Here is an 18,775-nt window from a genome sequence, read left to right on the forward strand (position 1 = left end):
ATACAGTTATCAAAGTCTGAGGGGGTAAGAAGGAGATTAAGAGGGTGCAGGGAGGGTGAAGGTGGAAGAGAACATGAGCAGGTGATGAGGGAGTTCTGGGAGTTAACCTTGCTCTTGTCCATCACTTCAGATCCTGCCCAGAGGTGTGCAGACTCCTCTCGTCATCTCAGCATATCGCGGCACATCAGCGGCAAGTCAACAGCAGCAAAAGCAGAAGGTGCTACAGTACGTATGAAAGCTAGTGGCCACACAGATAGTCAAGCCTATAAGATTATGGCTGATTCAAGTTGCACTTAGCCTATTTCCTGGAGAAAGGCGTAGCTTTAAGGTGAGAAGAGGAAGATTTTAACGGTAAATATGTTAGGAGGATAACTTTCCTGGCTGAGCACAAACTCAAAGTAGGGCATAGGATGTTTGGATTGTGATGAGGAGAAACTTCACATAGAAGGAGGGAATATTTGAATTCACCTATCCCAGAGGGATAGATTGGGGCTCAGTCCCTGACCACATCAAAATATAGATCAATGGGTTTCTGGACATTAGAGATAGGAGAGACAAGGAGACAGGGCAGGGAAGTGGTGCCAAGCTAGAAGATTGGCCATAATCTTGTAGAAAGGTAGAGCAGGACCAAGAGATGCCAGGGAGAAATACTGCCCCTTTATCACATTCTGATGACAGAGACTGAATTCTCTGGTCTTACCAAAAGTAGTGGGTAGAAGGTCAACTGTAAAGTTAATTAAACTGACTGTTGCGATTTAGTACCAGTATAAAGTTATGGTCACCATAGTTCTTACATTTTTCTGTGATAAATCACAACTATCTTTACAACGGTGCCCTCCTCCCCTGGCAGAAGAATACAATCAGGGTCACGGTCAGGAAGGGGAAGAGGCAGGTACTAGAGAGTACCCCAGTGGCTGTACCCCTTGACAATAAGTACTCATGTTTGAGTACTGTTGGGGGGGACAGCCTACCTGGGGAAGTGACAGTGGCCGGGCCTCCGGTACAGAGGACGGCCCTGTAGCTCAGAAGGGTAGGGATAGAAGAAAGAGGACCATAGTAATAGGGGACTCGATAGTCAGGGGTTCAGACAGGCGGTTCTGTGGAGGTGATCGGGAGTCCCGGATGGTAATTTGCCTCCCTGGTGCCAGGGCTCGGGACGTTTCTGATCGCGTCCAAGATATCCTGAAGTGGGAGAGTGAGGAGCCAGAGGTCGTGGTACATGTAGGTACCAATGACATAGGTAGGAAAGGGGAAGAGGTCCTGAAATGAAAGTATAGGGAGTTAGGAAGGCAGTTAAGAAGAAGGACCGCAAAGGTAGTAATCTCGGGATTACTGCCTGTGCCACGCGACAGTGAGAGTAGAAATGGAATTAGGTGGGGGATGAATGCGTGGCTGTGGGATTGGAGCAGGGGGCAGGGATTCAAGTTTCTGGATCATTGGGACCTCTTCTGGGGCAGGCGTGACCTGTTCAAGAAGGACGGGTTAAACTTGAATCCTGGGGGGACCAATATCCTAGCGGGGAGGTTTGCTAGGGCTACAGGGCAGACTTTAAACTAGTAAAATAGGGGGGCGGGAATCAATTTGAGGGAACTATGGGAGAGGAGGTTAGTTCACCAGTAGAGCAAGTAAAGAGACGGTGTGCGAGGGAGGAAAGGCAGGTGATGGAGAAGGGATGCGCTCAGCCCGAAGATGTAGGGGAGAAGAAAGAAAAGGATAATAAATTTGAATGCATTGTTAGGGATGAAAAGAGAGGAGGAGGTGGAGAGTATCTTAAATGTATCTATTTTAATGCTAGGAGCATTGTAAGAAAGGTGGATGAGCTTAAAGCGTGGATTGATAACTGGAATTATGATGTTGTAGCTATTAGTGAAACATGGTTGCAGGAAGGGTGTGATTGGCAACTAAATATTCCTGGATTTAGTTGCTTCAGGTGTGATAGAGTAGGAGGGGCCAGAGGAGGAGGTGTTGCATTGCTTGTCCGAGAAAATCTTATGGCGGTGCTTTGGAAGGATAGATTAGAGAGCTCCTCTAGGGAGGCTATTTGGGTGGAGTTGAGGAATGGGAAAGGTGTAGTAACACTGATAGGAGTGTATTATAGGCCACCTAATGGGGAGCGTGAGTTGGAAGAGCAAATGTGTAAGGAGATAGCAGATATTTGTAGTAAACACAAGGTGGTGATTGTGGGAGATTTTAATTTTCCACACATAGACTGGGAAGCTCATTCTGTAAAAGGACTGGATGGTTTAGAGTTTGTGAAATGTGTGCAGGATAGTTTTTTGCAACAATACATAGAAGTACCGACTAGAGATGGGGCAGTGTTGGATCTCCTGTTAGGGAATGCAATAGGTCAACTGACAGATGTATGTCTTGGGAAGCACTTTGGGTCCAGTGATCACAATAGCATTAGCTTCAATATAATTATGGAGAAGGACAGGACTGGACCTAGAGTTGAGATTTTTGATTGGAGAAAGGCTGACTTTGAGGAGATGCGAAGGGATTTAGAGAGAGTGGATTGGCTCAAGTTGTTTTATGGGAAGGATGTAATAGAGAAATGGAGGTCATTTAAGGGTGAAATTATGAGAGTACAGAATCTTTATGTTCCTGTTAGGTTGAAAGGAAAGGTTAAAGGTTTGAAAGCACCATGGTTTTCAAGGGATATTAGAAATTTGGTTTGGAAAAAGAGGGATGTCTACAATAGATATAGGCAGCATGGAGTAAAGGAATTGCTCGAGGAATATAAAGGATGTAAAAGGAATCTTAAGAAAGAGATTAGAAAAGCTAAAAGAAGATACGAGGTTGGTTTGGCAAATAAGGTGAAAGTAAATCCGAAAGGTTTTTACAGTTATACTAAAAGCAAGAGGATAGTGAGGGACAAAATTGGCCCCTTTGAGAATCAGAGTGGTCAGCTATGTGTGGAGCAGAGGGAGATGGGAGAGATTTTGAACGATTTCTTCTCTTCGGTATTCACTAAGGAGAAGGATATTGAATTGAGTAAGGTGTGGGAAACAAGGAAGTTATGGAACCTATGACAATTAAAGAGGTGGAAGTACTGGCACTTTTAAGAAATTTAAAAGTGGATAAATCTCCGGGTTCTGACAGGATATTCCCCAGGACCTTGAGGGAAGTTTGTGTAGAAATAGCAGGAGCTCTGACGGAGATCTTTAAGATGTCATTAGAAACGGGGATTGTGCCGGAGGATTGGCGTATTGCTCATGTGGTTCCATTGTTTAAAAAGGGTTCTAGAAGTAAGCCTAGCAATTATAGACCTGTCAGTTTGACATCAGTGGTGGGTAAATTAATGGAAAGTATTCTTAGAGATAGTATTAATAATTATCTGGATAGACAGGACCTGATTAGGAGTAGCCAGCATGGATTTGTGCGTGGAAGGTCATGTTTGACAAACCTTATTGAATTTTTTGAAGAAGTTATGAGGAATGTTGACGAGGGTAAGGCAGTGGATGTAGTCTATATGGACTTCAGCAAAGCCTTTGACAGAGTTCCACATGGAAGGTTAGTTAAGAAGGTTCAGTCATTAGGTATTAATGCTGGAGTAATAAAATGGATTCAACAGTGGCTAGATGGGAGATGCCAGAGAGTAGTGGTGGATAATTGTTTATCGGGATGGAGGCCGGTGACTAGCGGGGTGCCTCAGGGATCTGTTTTGGGCCCAATGTTTTTTGTAATATACATAAATGATCTGGATGATGGGGTGGTAAATTGGATTAGTAAGTATGCCGATGATACTAAGGTAGGAGGTGTTGAGGATAACGAGGTGGGTTTTCAAAGCTTGCAGGGAGATTTATGCCAGTTAGAAGAATGGGCTGAACGTTGGCAGATGGAGTTTAATGCTGAGAAGTGTGAGGTTCTACATTTTGGCAGGAATAATCCAAATAGAACATACAGGGTAAATGGTAGGGCATTAAGGAATGCAGAGGAACAGAGAGATCTAGGAATAACAGTGTATAGTTCCCTGAGAGTGGAGTATCATGTAGATAGGGTGGTGAAGAAGGCTTTTGGAACACTGGCCTTAATAAATCAAAGCATTGAGTACAGAAGTTGGGATGTAATGTTAAAATTGTACAAGGCATTGGTAAGGCCAAATTTGGAATATTGTGTGCAGTTCTAGTCACTGAATTATAGGAAAGATATCAATAAATTAGAGAGAGTGCAGAGACGATTTACTAGGATATTACCTGGGTTTCAGCACTTAAGTTACAGAGAAAGGTTGAACAAGTTAGGTCTCTATTCATTGGAGCGTAGAAGGTTGAGGGGGGATTTGATCGAGGTATTTAAAATTTTGAGAGGGATAGATAGAGTTGACATGAATAGGCTGTTTACATTGAGAGTAGGGGAGATTCAAACGAGAGGACATGATTTGAGAGTTAGGGGGCAGAAGTTTAAGGGAAACACGAGGGGGTATTTCTTTACTCAGAGAGTGATAGCTGTGTGGAATGAACTTCCTGTAGAAGTAGTAGAGGCCAGTTCAGTTGTGTCATTTAAGGTAAAATTGGATAGGTATATGGACAGGAAAGGAGTGGAGGGTTATGGGCTGAGTGTGGGTAGGTGGGACTAGGTGAGATTAAGAGTTCAGCAAGGACTAGGAGGGCCGAGATGGTCTGTTTCCGTGCTGTGATTGTTATATGGTTATATGATTGCTGTACTACTAAATAAATGAATTGGATTCCATAATAATAGTGAAAAAGTTGAAATTTATGTCTATCCGAGTAAAGCAACAGTTTTGTGACAGATGTGGCCTCAACGTGCCACAATGTGCCTCTTTCTCCACAACGTGCAGCTACATGCCCTGTAAGCCAGAGTGTGTATGGATTTAAATCAACAGTTAGTTATTGCCTGTCATGGAAATTTTGCCGGTCGGGCTGCTATTGTTCCTTTAAGGTAATGGGGTGAAAGCAGCCAGCACCTGAAAATCAGTTTGCATTTCTATCAACATGCAATGCTGGCTTTTAACTGGGTTTTATTCCAATGTGTCCTACATATTAATTTGTAGGCAATTTTCCATGATATGACTCAGAATGCTGCCAGACCTGCTGAGTTCCTCCAGCATTTTGTGTAGAGGTTGCTTTGGAATAAGTCTGTTTTTTTTTTAAAGACTATTGTACCTTATAAAATATATTTTCTCACAACTGTCCACTTAAGGCTGTAATCTGGAGGCGGAGCAAAGTGATGATGGCGCTAAATGGCATCTTCAGAAACAGCTCTATTTCCATCTTCAGTATATTTATCTTTCCCTTTCAGGGTTCTTTTGAAGACCCTGGCCTGAAGTCACACGCTGACTTCGGTTCTTTGTGGGAATGGGACCCGCTCTCGGGGTTTCATGACTGGCCAAGGGCTCGGCCCAAGCATCCGGCTCGGCTTTGGAAGCCTGGGATCTCGGGGCTCTGGAGACGAGCAGATCGAGAGTCAGTGTCATAGCAGGAGACCTGTGTGTCGTCAGGGGTGTCAGAATATCTGCGGCTAAGTGCCCAGATACTCGTGATCTTTGGGCACAGAGCTCGAAAGAAGTGACATGGCGTACTTTTAACATCATAAACCAGTAAGTTGTTTGTTGTGCCTCCCCGCTCGCTGTGAAACAGGGACACCTCTTTCTCCCTTATTAGGGAGAGAGAGAAAACCTGTGGTATGTCGAATACCGGGTGAAACGCAAAGTCTTTGGGGTAACTGCAAGTCTGTGTCTTTGCTGTTGCCTTGCTCACGCTTGAGTGCTCAGTGATGGGTGCCGATGCTTTTTTTGCCAGTGGGTGGCAGGGGGATTGTTGCTTGCTGCCGCTTACGTGCAGGAGGGAGGAGCTGGGGGAGCTGTGGTTCTAATATTTAACTGTTTTCATGGATGGTTGCAAAGAAAAAGCATTTCAGGATGTATATTGTATACATTTCTCTGACATTAAATGTACTTCTGAAACCTTTGATACTAGACCAAGTGTCTATGTAGTGTTCTTACTTAAGGTCACTAAGTACTCTGGTTCTGATATTTTATATTTGCAGTGTTATTTAATTCATTTTTATAGACTGAATTATCTCTCCAAAATGTTTTCTGTTAAAGACTCAAAAATGATCATTTTTGCATGCACCTTTTCTTTGTGCCCTCATACCACATAGCATTACTGCAACGCATGTCACAAGCAAGTTTCTCCAAGGTAGAACAGCATTGGATGGATTCATGAGAGCAATTTGGAAGGACCAGGAGAGACTCATCCCAAAGAAGAGTGAAACGAGGTGGAATCGCTTTGCAACCTATCGAACATTTGAAAGGCCGAGGTAGAGTGGATGTGGAAAGGATGTTTCTGTTGCCTGTGGTGGTAGGGTCTAGGAACAGAGGGCACTGCCTCAGAATAGAAGTTTGTCTCTTTAGAACAGATGTGAAGAGGATGGTGAATCTGTGGAATTCATTGGCACAGGCAGCCGTGGAGGCAAAGTCATTGAGTATATTTAAAGCAGAGGTCAATAGATTCTTGATTAGTAAGGGAGCCAAAGGTGACAGGGAGAAGGCAGAAGAATAGGGTTGAGAGGGATAATATATCAGCCGTAGTGGAATGGTGGAGCAGACTCGATGGACTGAAGGGCCTAATTATGCTCCTATTTCTCACAGCCTTATGGGCTTTTCACTCTCATTCTGTCTCCATTGTTACCTTGACATTGGGTTCTGAGTCAGCGAGGAATACTTCAGAGAACAAGTAGTTAATTCGTGAGGCATACTCAGTGGGAGATAGGGAAAACAGTTCATAATAAGTTCAAATGGAAGGCTGAAAGATTTATTATCAAATAACAATGCTGAAATACAGGTAACACAGCAACCAGTTCTACACCTGATAATATCCTACAGTAAAGAATGAGATATTGAGCAGATAACCTGAATGAGTAATGTTAGTTCAGGAAAAACAAATTGGTCACGAAACTGGAGAGGTTCTCTTCTGTATAATGGTGTCATTGGACCTTTTAAATCAATTGAGTAAGTATTTAAGTTAGTCTTCATTGTGAAAGACAACAGAAGGGTGACAGAAATTCAAGAGTGTCAAGGGGTAAAAGTGAGAGCAGTTGCTATTACTGAGGAGAAGGTGCTTGGGAAGCTGAAAGGTCTGAAGGTAGATAAGTCACTTGGACAAGATAGACTACACTCCGGGGTTTTGGGAAAAAGTAGCTGAAGAGATTGTGGAGGCATTAGTAATGATCTTTCAAGAATCACTAGATTCTGGAATGGCTCCAGAGGACAGGAAGATTGCAAATGTCACTCCTATCTTTAAGAAGGGAGGGAGGCAGAAGACAGACAATTATAGGCCAGTTAGCCTGTCTTCAGTGGTTGGCAAGAAGTTGACGTCCATTATTAAGCATGAGTTTTGTGGGTACTTGGAGGCACACAATACAATAGGCCGAATTCAGCAGGGGTTCCTTCAGAGAAAATCATGCCTGACAAATTTGTTGAATTTCTTTGAAAAATAATAGGCAGGATAGACAAAGGAGAGCCGGTGGATGTTGGTTACTTGGATTTTCATAAGGCCTTTGACAAAGTGCCACACATGAGGCTGCTAAACAAGATAAGAGCCCATGGCATAACAGGAAGGATACTAGCATGGACAGAAAATTGGGCGACTGGCAGGAGACAAAGAGTGGAAATAAAAGGTAGCTTTTCTAGATGGCTGCTGTGAGTAGTGGTGTTCCACACGGGTCAGAGTTAGGTCCACTACTTTTCACTTTATATGACTAAAGTGATGGCTCTGTGGCCAAGTTTGCAGATGATACAAAGACACCTGGAGGGGCAGAAGAACTTAGATTAAGAGAATAAGCAAAGAGGTGGCAGATGGAATACAGTGTAAGAAAGTGTATGGTCATATGGTAGGAAGAATAAAGGCATAGACTATTTTCTAAATGGGAAGAAAATTTAGGAATCAGAGGATCAAAGGGACTTGGGAATCCTCATGCAGGTTAACTTGCAGGATGAGTTGGTAGTAAAGAAGCACATGCAACAGTAGCATTCATTTCAAGAGAACTAGAATGTAAAAGGATGCAATGCTGAGGCTTTATAAGGCGTTGGTCAGATTACACGTGGAGTATTGTGAACAGTTTTGGGCACCACATCTAAAAAAGGTTGTGCTGGCATTGGAGAAGGTTCAAAGGAGTTTTACAAGCATGACCCCAGGAATGGAAAGGGTTAATGTATGAGGAGTGTTTGATGGCTCTGGGCCTGTACTCACTGAAGTTCAGAAGAATGAAGGGTTTCTCATTGAAACCTACTGAATGTTGCAAGACCTAGATAGGGTGTATGTTTCCTGTAGTGGAGGAGTCTTGGACCAGAAGGCACAACCTCAGAATAAAAGGCTGTCTCTGTAGAACAGTGATAAGGAGAAATTGCCTTAGCTGGAGGACAGTGAATGTGTGGAACTTACTGCCACAGACAGCTGTGGAAATCAAGCCATTGGGTATATTTAAAGCAGAGGTTGATAGGTTCATAATTAGTAAGAATGTCAAAAGCTTACAGGAAGGCAGCAGGAGAATGGGGTTGAGAAGGACAATAAATCAGACATGATGGAATGGTGCAGCAGACTCAACGGGCCACGTAGCCTAATTCTGCTCCTATGTCTGATGGTATTATGGTCTTTTACCAACATCTGGCCTCTCAGTTCAACAGCTGCCTGAAGGACTACAGGATGAAAAGCACAGCATACTCTCTGCACTGCACTCAGTAAATCTGGTGTTGTACTTGGTGTGCCGTCTCAAAAGAGAAAGTGTTAGTATAGGAGTTCAGTTGGCATCAACAGAAAAAAAATAAAAGAACACGTAAGTCTAGAATTTTGAAGATAGCCTTAGCAACAGGAAGCTCCTTGAGAAAGAGGAATTCACAACGTCTAGCAGAGACTTGGGATTTCAAGCTGCTTAGTATGATGTTATACATGATGCATGTATTCAATTTGCAGTGAAACTGCCACATTAATGTTAAATAATCTGCACAGTGTAGTACAAAATTACTAAAGGTTACCCTTTTTGCACTTCATTGCAGCAGTAAGGGTCAGGAATAAATCCTTGTGTATAACACAGAATTATAATCCTGCAAAGGTAACAGTGCCCTCTGGTGAAGTACTGGATGATTACTTCATTGGTATAATACACTCAAAATGCTGGAGGAACTCAGCAGATCAGGCAGCATCTAAGGAGAGGAATTAACTGTGGACATTTCAGGCCAAGACCTTTCATCAGGACATAGGTTTTGAAGTTCTGCCCAACATGTCAACTGTTAATTCCTCTCCTTAGATGCTGCCTGACCTGCTAAGTTCCTCCAGCATTTTGTGTGTGTTACTCTGGATTTCTAGCAGCTGCAGAATTTCTTGTGTTTACTTCATTGATGTGTGTGTGGATTACTAACACTTCGACCATTTGAATGCACAGTGCTTGTAAACTAACTTCTAATAAAAGAAATCCCCATACAAAATTGTGTCATTACAGATTGTTTGATTTTATTCTACTATGCTCTGTGGTGTTAATTCCTGATTTTATTCTACCATGCCCTGTGGTGTTAATTCCTGTCTTGAAAATTATCTTTCCCTACCTCTTGATGATCATTTTGCTAGCCTTGATCTCCAGGGTGTTTACCAGTTGAAACTGACAGAGGAGAACTAGCCGATTCCGATGGTTGGGTCAAGGGGAGGCACACCTACTTCTGAGTTGTAGACTTTGAGTTCATGAACTGAGCACAGAATTCAGGCTGAATTCTTTTCAGTTCTTAGTGCATGCTGCACTTGGCCATGCTGTCTAATGACTAAAGATGTCAGTCCAAAGTTCAGTCTGCCTGTTCAGGTAAACTTCAATGCTCTTTTAAAAATAACATTTTTAGACTAGGATTTCTGTTGCAGAGACTTGCCCTAAAACATCAGCCATCCTGTTTCTCTACTGCCTGATCTGTTGAGTTCTTCCAGTAGGTTTTACTTTGCTCCAGATTACAGCATCTACAGTGCCTTGGTGTCTCTTTTTGGCTATTTTCAAACTGGAAATGGCTCGGTTACTGCCCTGTTATGATGTTGTGCTAAGATTATTACTGCCTCAATGAGCCCACATTTGCTTTTCAGTTTTCTCAGCTCAGAGCTGGTTAGCTGGCTTAGATGCTTGTGGGTATCCCAAAAGTCAATTGAGTGTCACATTTCCAATGTGATAGAGTGTCTCTTTTTAGAAGTTGGTTTACACACACACAGCTGATTGCATCCAAATTAAATGCATAAATCAGTTTGCTAGTCATTTGGACACACTCCCATCCACATTAAGTCCTCCCCAAAATGTCACCTCACTCTATGCAACACACACAAAATGCTGGAGGGACTCAGCAGGCCAGGCAGCATCCATGGAAAAGAGCAGAGTCAACTTTTCAGACCGAGATCCTTCAGCAGGACAAACCGTCGCGTGTACTCTTTTCCAGAGATGCTGTCTGGCCTGCTGAATCCCTCCAGCATTGTGTGTGTGTTGCTTGGATTCCCAGCATCTGAAGATTTTCTCTTGTTTGTGATGCCTCACTCTAATTAAAGAATTCTGGCAGATCCCCCATTCAACATTTTATGCAATCACAAATAAAATTATCAGATCAGCATTTTATGTGCATATGTTGGCCACTGTGTTTCCTATGCCAGCACATCACTACACTTCAACATTACATGCTCACCTCCTTGGATCATACTAAGCCCTTAAGAGATGCTACTTTAAACACAAATAATTGGGTGCAATGTAATATTGAAGTCATTTGATGTTGTCTTGGGTCATAGTTTTCCAAGTTCAACTCAGCATCAAAATTGTTAAACCACTCATGTAGCAAACACTGGACTTTGGACTCCATAAACTAGAGACACCAGTTAACTAGCAACAAAGAAAACACTCTGAACTCTCCTGCATGATCATAGCTTACTCACCTTCTTCTCTCCCCTTAACTGTTCTCAGGACAACGTCACAACAAGGCAGATAAATGGCCTTTCTGACTTTGAAAGTGACACCTTCAAAAGGAGGCTACCCTCTGCCTTCAAACTCACCCCAATTCTCACAAGTCTCAAAGTAAACAACCAAGAACGTGAAATTTTCAGTAGTTGAAACTATTAGCAACATTACTTCCTCTTATGTCAAAAAGCCCCAGGTTCACTCACAAATTTTGGGCATGAAGTTAGAGCTGATTTAGCAGTGCAGTACTGGGGCAGGGCTGCATTATTAGAAGTTCAATATTCAACATTGATCCAAGACACCATTTATTCTCCCAGCTTAATCTTAAAAATCCAACAGCACTTTACGAAGGCAAGCTGGGGACCTCTTCCTGGCATGTCGGTCAATATTTATCTTAATTAAAATCTAATCAAAGTGTGGGACTTTGCTGTGTGCAAATTGACTGCCATGCTTCCCAAGGGAATAAGCTTCCAATGGACTTGCTGGGATTATGAACGCAAGTCATCTACTTTAGTTGAAGGGTACTCTTTCAATATTTGAAATGTAAATTAAGTACAGTAAGGTGCAGCAGTGATAAGCACATGGTTCTCTGAAATACAAGTATATAGATCACTGAAAGTGTGCACAGAAGTAGTGAAAAGGTGTTTGGCAGGCTTGCCTTCATTGGTCAGCAGAGTGCATAGACTGGGACATCACTTACAACTGTTCAGAACAACAGTGAGACCACACTTGGAGCACTCTTTGCAATTCCGGTTGTCCAGCTATAGGAAGTATGTCACTTTCCTGGAAAGGGGACATTAAAGATTCACAAGGATGGAGGGCATGGATTATAGTGAGACTCTGGGTAGACTGGGGCTGTTCTCTCCGCAGTTTAGAAGGCTCAGGGGTGACCATATAGCGCTATATGAAATCATGAGGGGTAATGGTCATAGCCTTTTTGCCAGGGTAGAAGAGTCTAAGACTGGAGGGTAAGAGGGGGCAATGTTTACACACAGAAGGTGGTGGGTTATGGAACGAGCTACCAGATGAAGTGGCAGAGGTGGGAACAATTACATTTAAATAAATGAAGAGGAAAGGCTCAATGGTTCCATTTAATATCAGAGAATGTATACAGTATACAACCTAAAATTCTTACTCGTCGCAGACATCCACAAAACAGGAAAATCCCCAAAGAATGAATGACAGAAAAAACATTAGAAACCCAAAGCCCCCCTCCCCCCTCTCACACACAAGCAGCAACAAATCATCAACCTCCCTCCCAGCTGCCTCAACAAAAGCATCATCCCCCCACCACCTGCCATGAAAGCAACAACAAAGCCCTCAAAGAAGCCATGATCTAGAGACCGCTAAAAAAATTATGGCTCTTCCCAACTTTCGACATGCCACAGGATCTCTGTCTCTCACTAAGGAGGGAGAGAGAGATCTCACTCCTACCACAGAGAAAGGGAGATCAACGGCTCACCATTCTGATTTTACAGTCTGCAGTGCCACTTACTTTGACAGCAGTGAACACTGCCCTCTCGATGTTCTGATCTCCGCAATGCTTCCGTTGGTTATACTGGCGAGGAATCGGGTCATCCACAGGGTCACGTCTTCCAGGCTACTCCTGGAGATACTGAAAACACTAGGTCGCTCAGTGTTCTTTGAAGGATCTGGGCTAAACACAGGCAGATGGATCTAGCTCAGGTAGACAACTTGGCTGCTGTGCAGGTATTGGGCCAAAGGCCTGTTTCCCTGCAGTGTAATCTCTCTGACGCTATGGCTTACACTGAAGGCAGCACCATCCAACAGCATTAAAGTTGTTGCCTCTCAGTTCCAGAAAACGCACATTCTCCCTGTGACCACCATATTCTTCATTTTCATCCAATGTCCTAGACACATGCTGGGAGATTATTTGGTGAGTATGAACCACCCCTTGCGGAAGAATCACTGATGGATATACGTGAGAGGATTTCTGGATTACAAGGAATCGCGCCCTTAGCAGAGATGGTGAGCAAGAGAGGGCAACTTCCTTACTGCTGAAGTAAGACTCACCAGTCTATAAATTTCTGGACTTTCCTTGTTGTTCTTCTTAAATAAAGGAACAATGGTGAGTATTCACACTTCTGAGATCTCACCTGTGCCTAAAGATCTCAATCAATGCCCAAGCAATTTCCTCCCTTGCCGCTTCCAGAATCCTGAGATATATTCCATTAGCCCTGGGGACAACCACCTTAATGTTTATCAAGAGACCTGACAAACCCTAGAATATGTTACAGCTGGTCAGACCCCAGTTGGAGTACTGACCTCAGTTCTGGTCGCCTCACTACAGGAAGGATGTGGAAACTATAGAAAGTGTACAGAGGAGTGTACAAGGATGTTGCCTGGATTGGGGAAGCATGCTTTCCAAGAATAGGTTGAGCAAACTTGGCCTTTTCTCCTTGGAGCAACAGAGGATAAGAAGTGATCTGATAGAGGTGTTCAAGATAATGAGAGGCATTGATCATGTGGATAGTCAGAGGCTTTTTCCCTGGACTAAAATGGCTAACACAAGAGGGCACAGTTTTAAGGTGCTTGGAAGTAGGCACAGAGGGGATGTCTGTGCAAGTTCTTTTTACACGGAGAGTGCTGAGTGGGTGGAATGGGCTGCCAGCGACTATGGTGGAGGCGGATATGATAGGGTCTTTTAAGAGACTCCTGGATAGTCACATAGAGCTGAGAAAAATAGAGGGCTATGGGTAACCTTAGGTAATTTCTGAAGTAAGTACATGTTCGGCATAGCATTGTAGGCTGAAGGGCCTGTATCATGCTGCAGGTTTTCTATGTTTCTATATCAACCTTCAAGATTTAAGATTGTTAAATATAATTTTCTGTGCATAAGCGTAAGGAGAATTGTTTCTCTGGATCTGATAGAGCACAAAATACATAATGTAAGAAAAAAGCACAATAAAAACAATAAGATAGCTTATATACATAAATTGATTGTATATCCATAAAGTGACACTAGGTCGTAGATAAGGTGACTAACAGGAAGTAATAGAGAAGTTGTGGAGGTATTGATCAGCCTTACTGCTTGGGGGGGGGGGGGGGGGGGGGGGAGTGACTGTGTGTGGTGGTCCTGGCGTGGATGCTCTGTAGCCTCCTCCCTGATGGGAGTGAGACAAATAGTGAACGGGCAGAATCCTTCATCATGTTACTGGCCTTTTTCTGGCACCATTCTGTTTACATATCCTTGATACTGGGGGAAGGCTGATGCCAGACGTGTTGGGCAGTTGGACCTGCCTTTTATAGAGGGTTCCTACTGGCTGCAGTGCTGATTCCGTACCATGCCGTGATGCAGCTTGTCAGGATGCTCTCTACCACACATCTGTAGAATGACCTGTGTATGGGTGTGCAAAGTTCAGCTCTCTTCAGCCTCAGCAGAAAGTAGATGTGTTGGTGAGCTTTCTTGACTGTGTAGGATGTGTTCTGGAACCAGGAGAGGTTGTGCAAGATGTGCCCTCCCACAAGTTTCAAACTGCTTGCAATTTCCACAGCTGCGCCACTGATATTAAGTAGGGGGAATGGTGTGTGAGTGGTGCGAGTTCTTCTGAAGTCAATAACTATCTCTTTTGTCTTGTTGACATTGAGGAAGAGGTTATTTGCCTGGCACCTGGCCTCAGGCTCTTCCACCTCCTCCCTGTAGGCCGCTTCACCGTTATTGTTGATGAACCCCACCACTGTCATGTTATCAGTGAACTCAACAATGTGATTACTTGGGTGTTTAGCCATATAGTCACGTGTGAGCAGAGTGTACATCAATGGGCTCAGCACACACCCATATTGAGGAACATACTCCTCCATGATCTCACCATCATCCATGTCCTTCTCCTTAATGAACACTAATGCAAAGGACCTTGCCCACTTCCTTTGGCTCCAGGCAGAGATGCCCCCCTTGGTCCCTGCGTGGTTTTTCAGGATATCAACTTGTTTCCAAAATACATATAAAATGCCTTAGGGTTCTCCTTAATTCTACATGCCAGAGATACTTCATGGCCACGTTTTGCCACCCCAATTTCTTGTTGTTAAGTCCTTTCTTGCTTCCTTTATATTGCTTGAGGATATTTTTCTATTTCATCTTCCTAAGTCTTATGTATTTCTTTTGTTTTATTTTTTGGTATACATACAAAAAGCTCTTGTCATCCAAAGTTCTCAAACTTTGTCAACCTTTTTAATTTCCTTCTTTCATCTTGATGAGAACCTAACAGTCCAGATCTCCAACCACCTCTCATATTTTATAAGGAAATTGACTCCCAGACAGCCACTCTTAATCTACTCTCCTCAATTCCTGCACATTCGCATCAAGACCATTCTCATTCTTGTCCATAACTACCAAAACTTAAAGATTTATGATCACAGTTCCCTAAATACTCCCCACTCAATCTTTTTCCTGTCCAAAAGTCACAAGTAAATTTATTATCGAAGTACGTATACACTCAGCGGTCACGTTATTGGATAAATTCTGTGCCTAATAAAGTGGCCACAGAGTGCAAGTTCGTGGTCTTCCTTTGTTCAATGTGTTGTGCAGTCAGAGATTTTCTTCTGCACACTACTGTTGTATACGTGGTTATCTGAGTTACTGGCATATTCTTGTCAGCTTGAGCCAGTCTGGCCGTTCTCCTCTGACCTCTCTCATTAACAAGGCATTTTTATACCCACCAAACTGCCGCTCACTGGATGCTTTTTGTTTTTTTGCACCACCCTCTGTAAACTCTACAGACTATTGTGTGTGAAAATCGCAGGAGATCAGCAGTTTCTGAGATACTCAAACCACCCCACCTGGCACCAATAATCATTCCACAGTCAAAGTCACTTTGATCATATTTCTTCCCCATTTTGATATCTGGTCTGAACAACAACTGAACCTCTTGACCACGTCTGCATGCTTTTATACATTGAGTTGCTGCCGCACAATTGGCTGATTAGGTATTTACATTAATGAGCAGGTGTACAAGTGTATTTAATGAGTGTGTATTACCATATATACTACCCTGAGATTCATTTACAAGTCTAAACATGGTCTGTTTTAGCTTTCAAGGTACATACTTGTATATGAATGATAAACAGATGTAGGCTTGAGTGTGAGGCATCGTGTGGAGGGATAGCTGGATTGCCGAGGTTCATAATTCATAGCTATCAGAGCAGGCCACCAGCAAAATCCAGGAACTGCGACCAGGACCACACTGAGGAATTTATGGATACACTAGAGGATTTCCTTTAAAAAATTCATCAGAGCACTTCACTCTGTATACAACACTCCAACAGCAAACAAAGCCATTCATATAATTACGAAACAAGTTCTCAATAAAGAAGTGCACCTTGATATACATTTAAACAGAAGTGCGTACCTGTACCAGGGACGATGATATTCAGAAGCAGACAAGTGACAGCCATTGGCCTGCTCATGTAGGGGATTGCTGTAGTGATTTTGGTTGACTTCATCTGGAGGTCTTCTGTATCATTCTCTGAGGACTCTTCTTCCTTCTCCGCTGCTCCCCGGACTAAAGTCACCAGGTTGTTTCTGGGGTCGATCAACGAGGCCCTCCGGAGATCGAGGTGAGCCACAGATAACCTGTCATGCAGGTTTACTGGTCGGCATCCCAGATCTGGTCTCTGATTATCATCCTGGGGAATTTCTGGGATGCAGGAGATGATTAGCATTGGACAATTGTTGCTCATACTTGCGTATCTTCCCTGTTGTTAAGCTGAATTAACAAGGAGATTTTCTGTTGTTTTTCCACACTGGCATTTAATACTTCATTAACCACAGCTCCCTCTCACACCAATACAATCGTCTTCTCATTTCAAAGTAAAAATAAATAAAACTGCTTAAAACTCAGCTGCTACTTTGAAATGTAAGATCATTTAATTGAACATAATCTTAGAGTTTTTCCTCACCTTTCTTCTCAGACTTGTGGGGAAACTTTAACAACTGTTGTTTCTGTTAAGTGTGCCTTTAAACAGCCAGACCTGCCACTGAACTAAGAAGGCAATGATCAGTGTTGTAATTTATGCAGTACATACAAACAATAAGAGGGAGTGTATTGACTGAAAACATTATAAATTGCTTGAAAGAAACTGTTATACCTACAAGATAAAAATAGCATTAAACATTGCTGAATAATCTCCACCCTCCCATGGTGATGCATATTCACTCGTCCAAGTCTGAGGAAATTTTAAATGAAATGAACAAAAACTTATATTTTGTTTAGAGATATAGCACCTAACAATGATCCACATCACCCAGCAACACCTGTTTTAACCCTAGCCTAATCACAGGACAACTTACAATAACCAACTAACCAATACGCCTTTAGACTGTCACCCAGAGGATAATGTTCAAACTCCTTTCAGATGGCATCAGAGTTGAACTCTGAACTCCAGAATGCCCCAAGTTGTAACAGCATTGCACTAACCGTTACTCTTCTGTAGTGCCCATATTACAAGGAAGAGATTTAAGAAAAAAGTGAAGTCCTCAGTGGACGTGTAACCTGCCAAGTCTCCACAATGTAAATTAACTCATATCAGAAATTAAACTGATTAAATGATCTATTTAGCCAAGAGTAAATCTCTGTATCAGTACGAATCATGCAGGCTCTTATCACAAAGGCTGATTGCTCTGGACAGTGGCCCAACTTTTAATATTAATTGCTGCAAAGTCACATTAAGCACTGTTCTACCTGCAATGCATTGTTCAGCACTTCAAAAATCGCCAAGCTCCAGAGAAGAGGAACTTGATTAAAGTAAGCTCAGTTGCTATTTTGGCCTATTTTATAAAAATTTTGGCCAAACACATTGACGGTGATTAGCTGCTAGTGTTGAGAGTGATCCAGTGTTGGAGTGACTTTGGTTCATTAGGCTTGGGTGAGGTAAGTATGTTGTAAGTTTCTCCTTTTTTTTCCCCAAATTTATTCTTCTGTCCTGTTCTGCTAGTGCAGTGAGAATGGCTCTGGGGAAATGTTTTGTTCTGTGTGAGAGGTGGGAATTCTGGAAGACATCCAGACTCTCGGATAACTACATCTGCACAGGGTGCACGGAGATGCAGCTCCTCGGAGAAGTTATTAAGGAAATGGAGCTGCAGTTCACAGCCTTCAGCTCATACGGGAGAATGAGGAGGTGATAGACAGGAATTACAGGGAGGTAGTCACCTCAAGGTTGCAGGAGGCAACGAACCGTGTGACTGACAAGAGAAGGAAGAGAAATGGACAGCTAGTGCAGAGTATCCCTGTGGCCATTCCCCACAATAATAGTATACTGCTTTGGAGATTATCGAGGGGATGGCCTACCAGGGAGAGCCGCACGACTGGGTCTCTGGCACTAAGTATGGTGGGGTGGCCTAGAAGAGAAGAGTGGTGAAGAGGACTGCAGTGGTGATAGGAGATCCATAGTCAGATGAATAGAGACGAGATTCTGTGGGCACGATAGAGACACCCGGATGGTATGTTGCCTCCCAGGTGCCAGGGTCAGGGATGTCTCGGATCAGGTTCATGGCATTCTAAAGGGGGAGGGTGAGCAGCCAAAAGCCTTGGTACATATTGGCACCAATGACATAGGTAGGAAAGGCAAGGAGGTCCTGAAGAGAGATTTTAGGGAGCTGAAAAGCAGGACCTCCAGGGTAGTAATCTCTGGATTGCTGCCTGTGCCACGCACCAGTGAGGGTAAGAAGAGGATGATTTGGTAGGTGAATGTGTCGCTGAGGAACTGGTGCAGGGGGCAGGGGTTCAGATTTATGGATCATTGCGATCTTTTCTGGGGAAGGTATGACCTGTAACACAGAGATGAGTCACACCTGATCCTAAGGGGTCCAATATCCTTGCAGGCATTTTTATTAGAG

The 18,775-nt window shown here is 43.1% G+C and overlaps 1 protein-coding gene across 1 annotated transcript in view; it reads right to left on the reverse strand.

Moving 5' to 3' along the window:
• Positions 1-18,775, reverse strand: part of LOC132402407 (protein stum homolog) — a 37,011-nt gene that overhangs the window by 15,801 nt on the left and 2,435 nt on the right. Inside the window, exons 2-3 of the mRNA XM_059985264.1 lie at positions 16,840-16,882; positions 16,290-16,577 (exon numbers count right to left, since the gene is read on the reverse strand). Of these exons, the coding sequence (XP_059841247.1) occupies positions 16,290-16,577; positions 16,840-16,882 (331 nt within the window). The remainder of the gene's footprint in view (positions 1-16,289; positions 16,578-16,839; positions 16,883-18,775) is intronic.

This window comes from Hypanus sabinus, chromosome 12 (assembly GCF_030144855.1).
Source record: "Hypanus sabinus isolate sHypSab1 chromosome 12, sHypSab1.hap1, whole genome shotgun sequence".
In the NCBI taxonomy this organism is placed as follows: domain Eukaryota; kingdom Metazoa; phylum Chordata; class Chondrichthyes; order Myliobatiformes; family Dasyatidae; genus Hypanus; species Hypanus sabinus.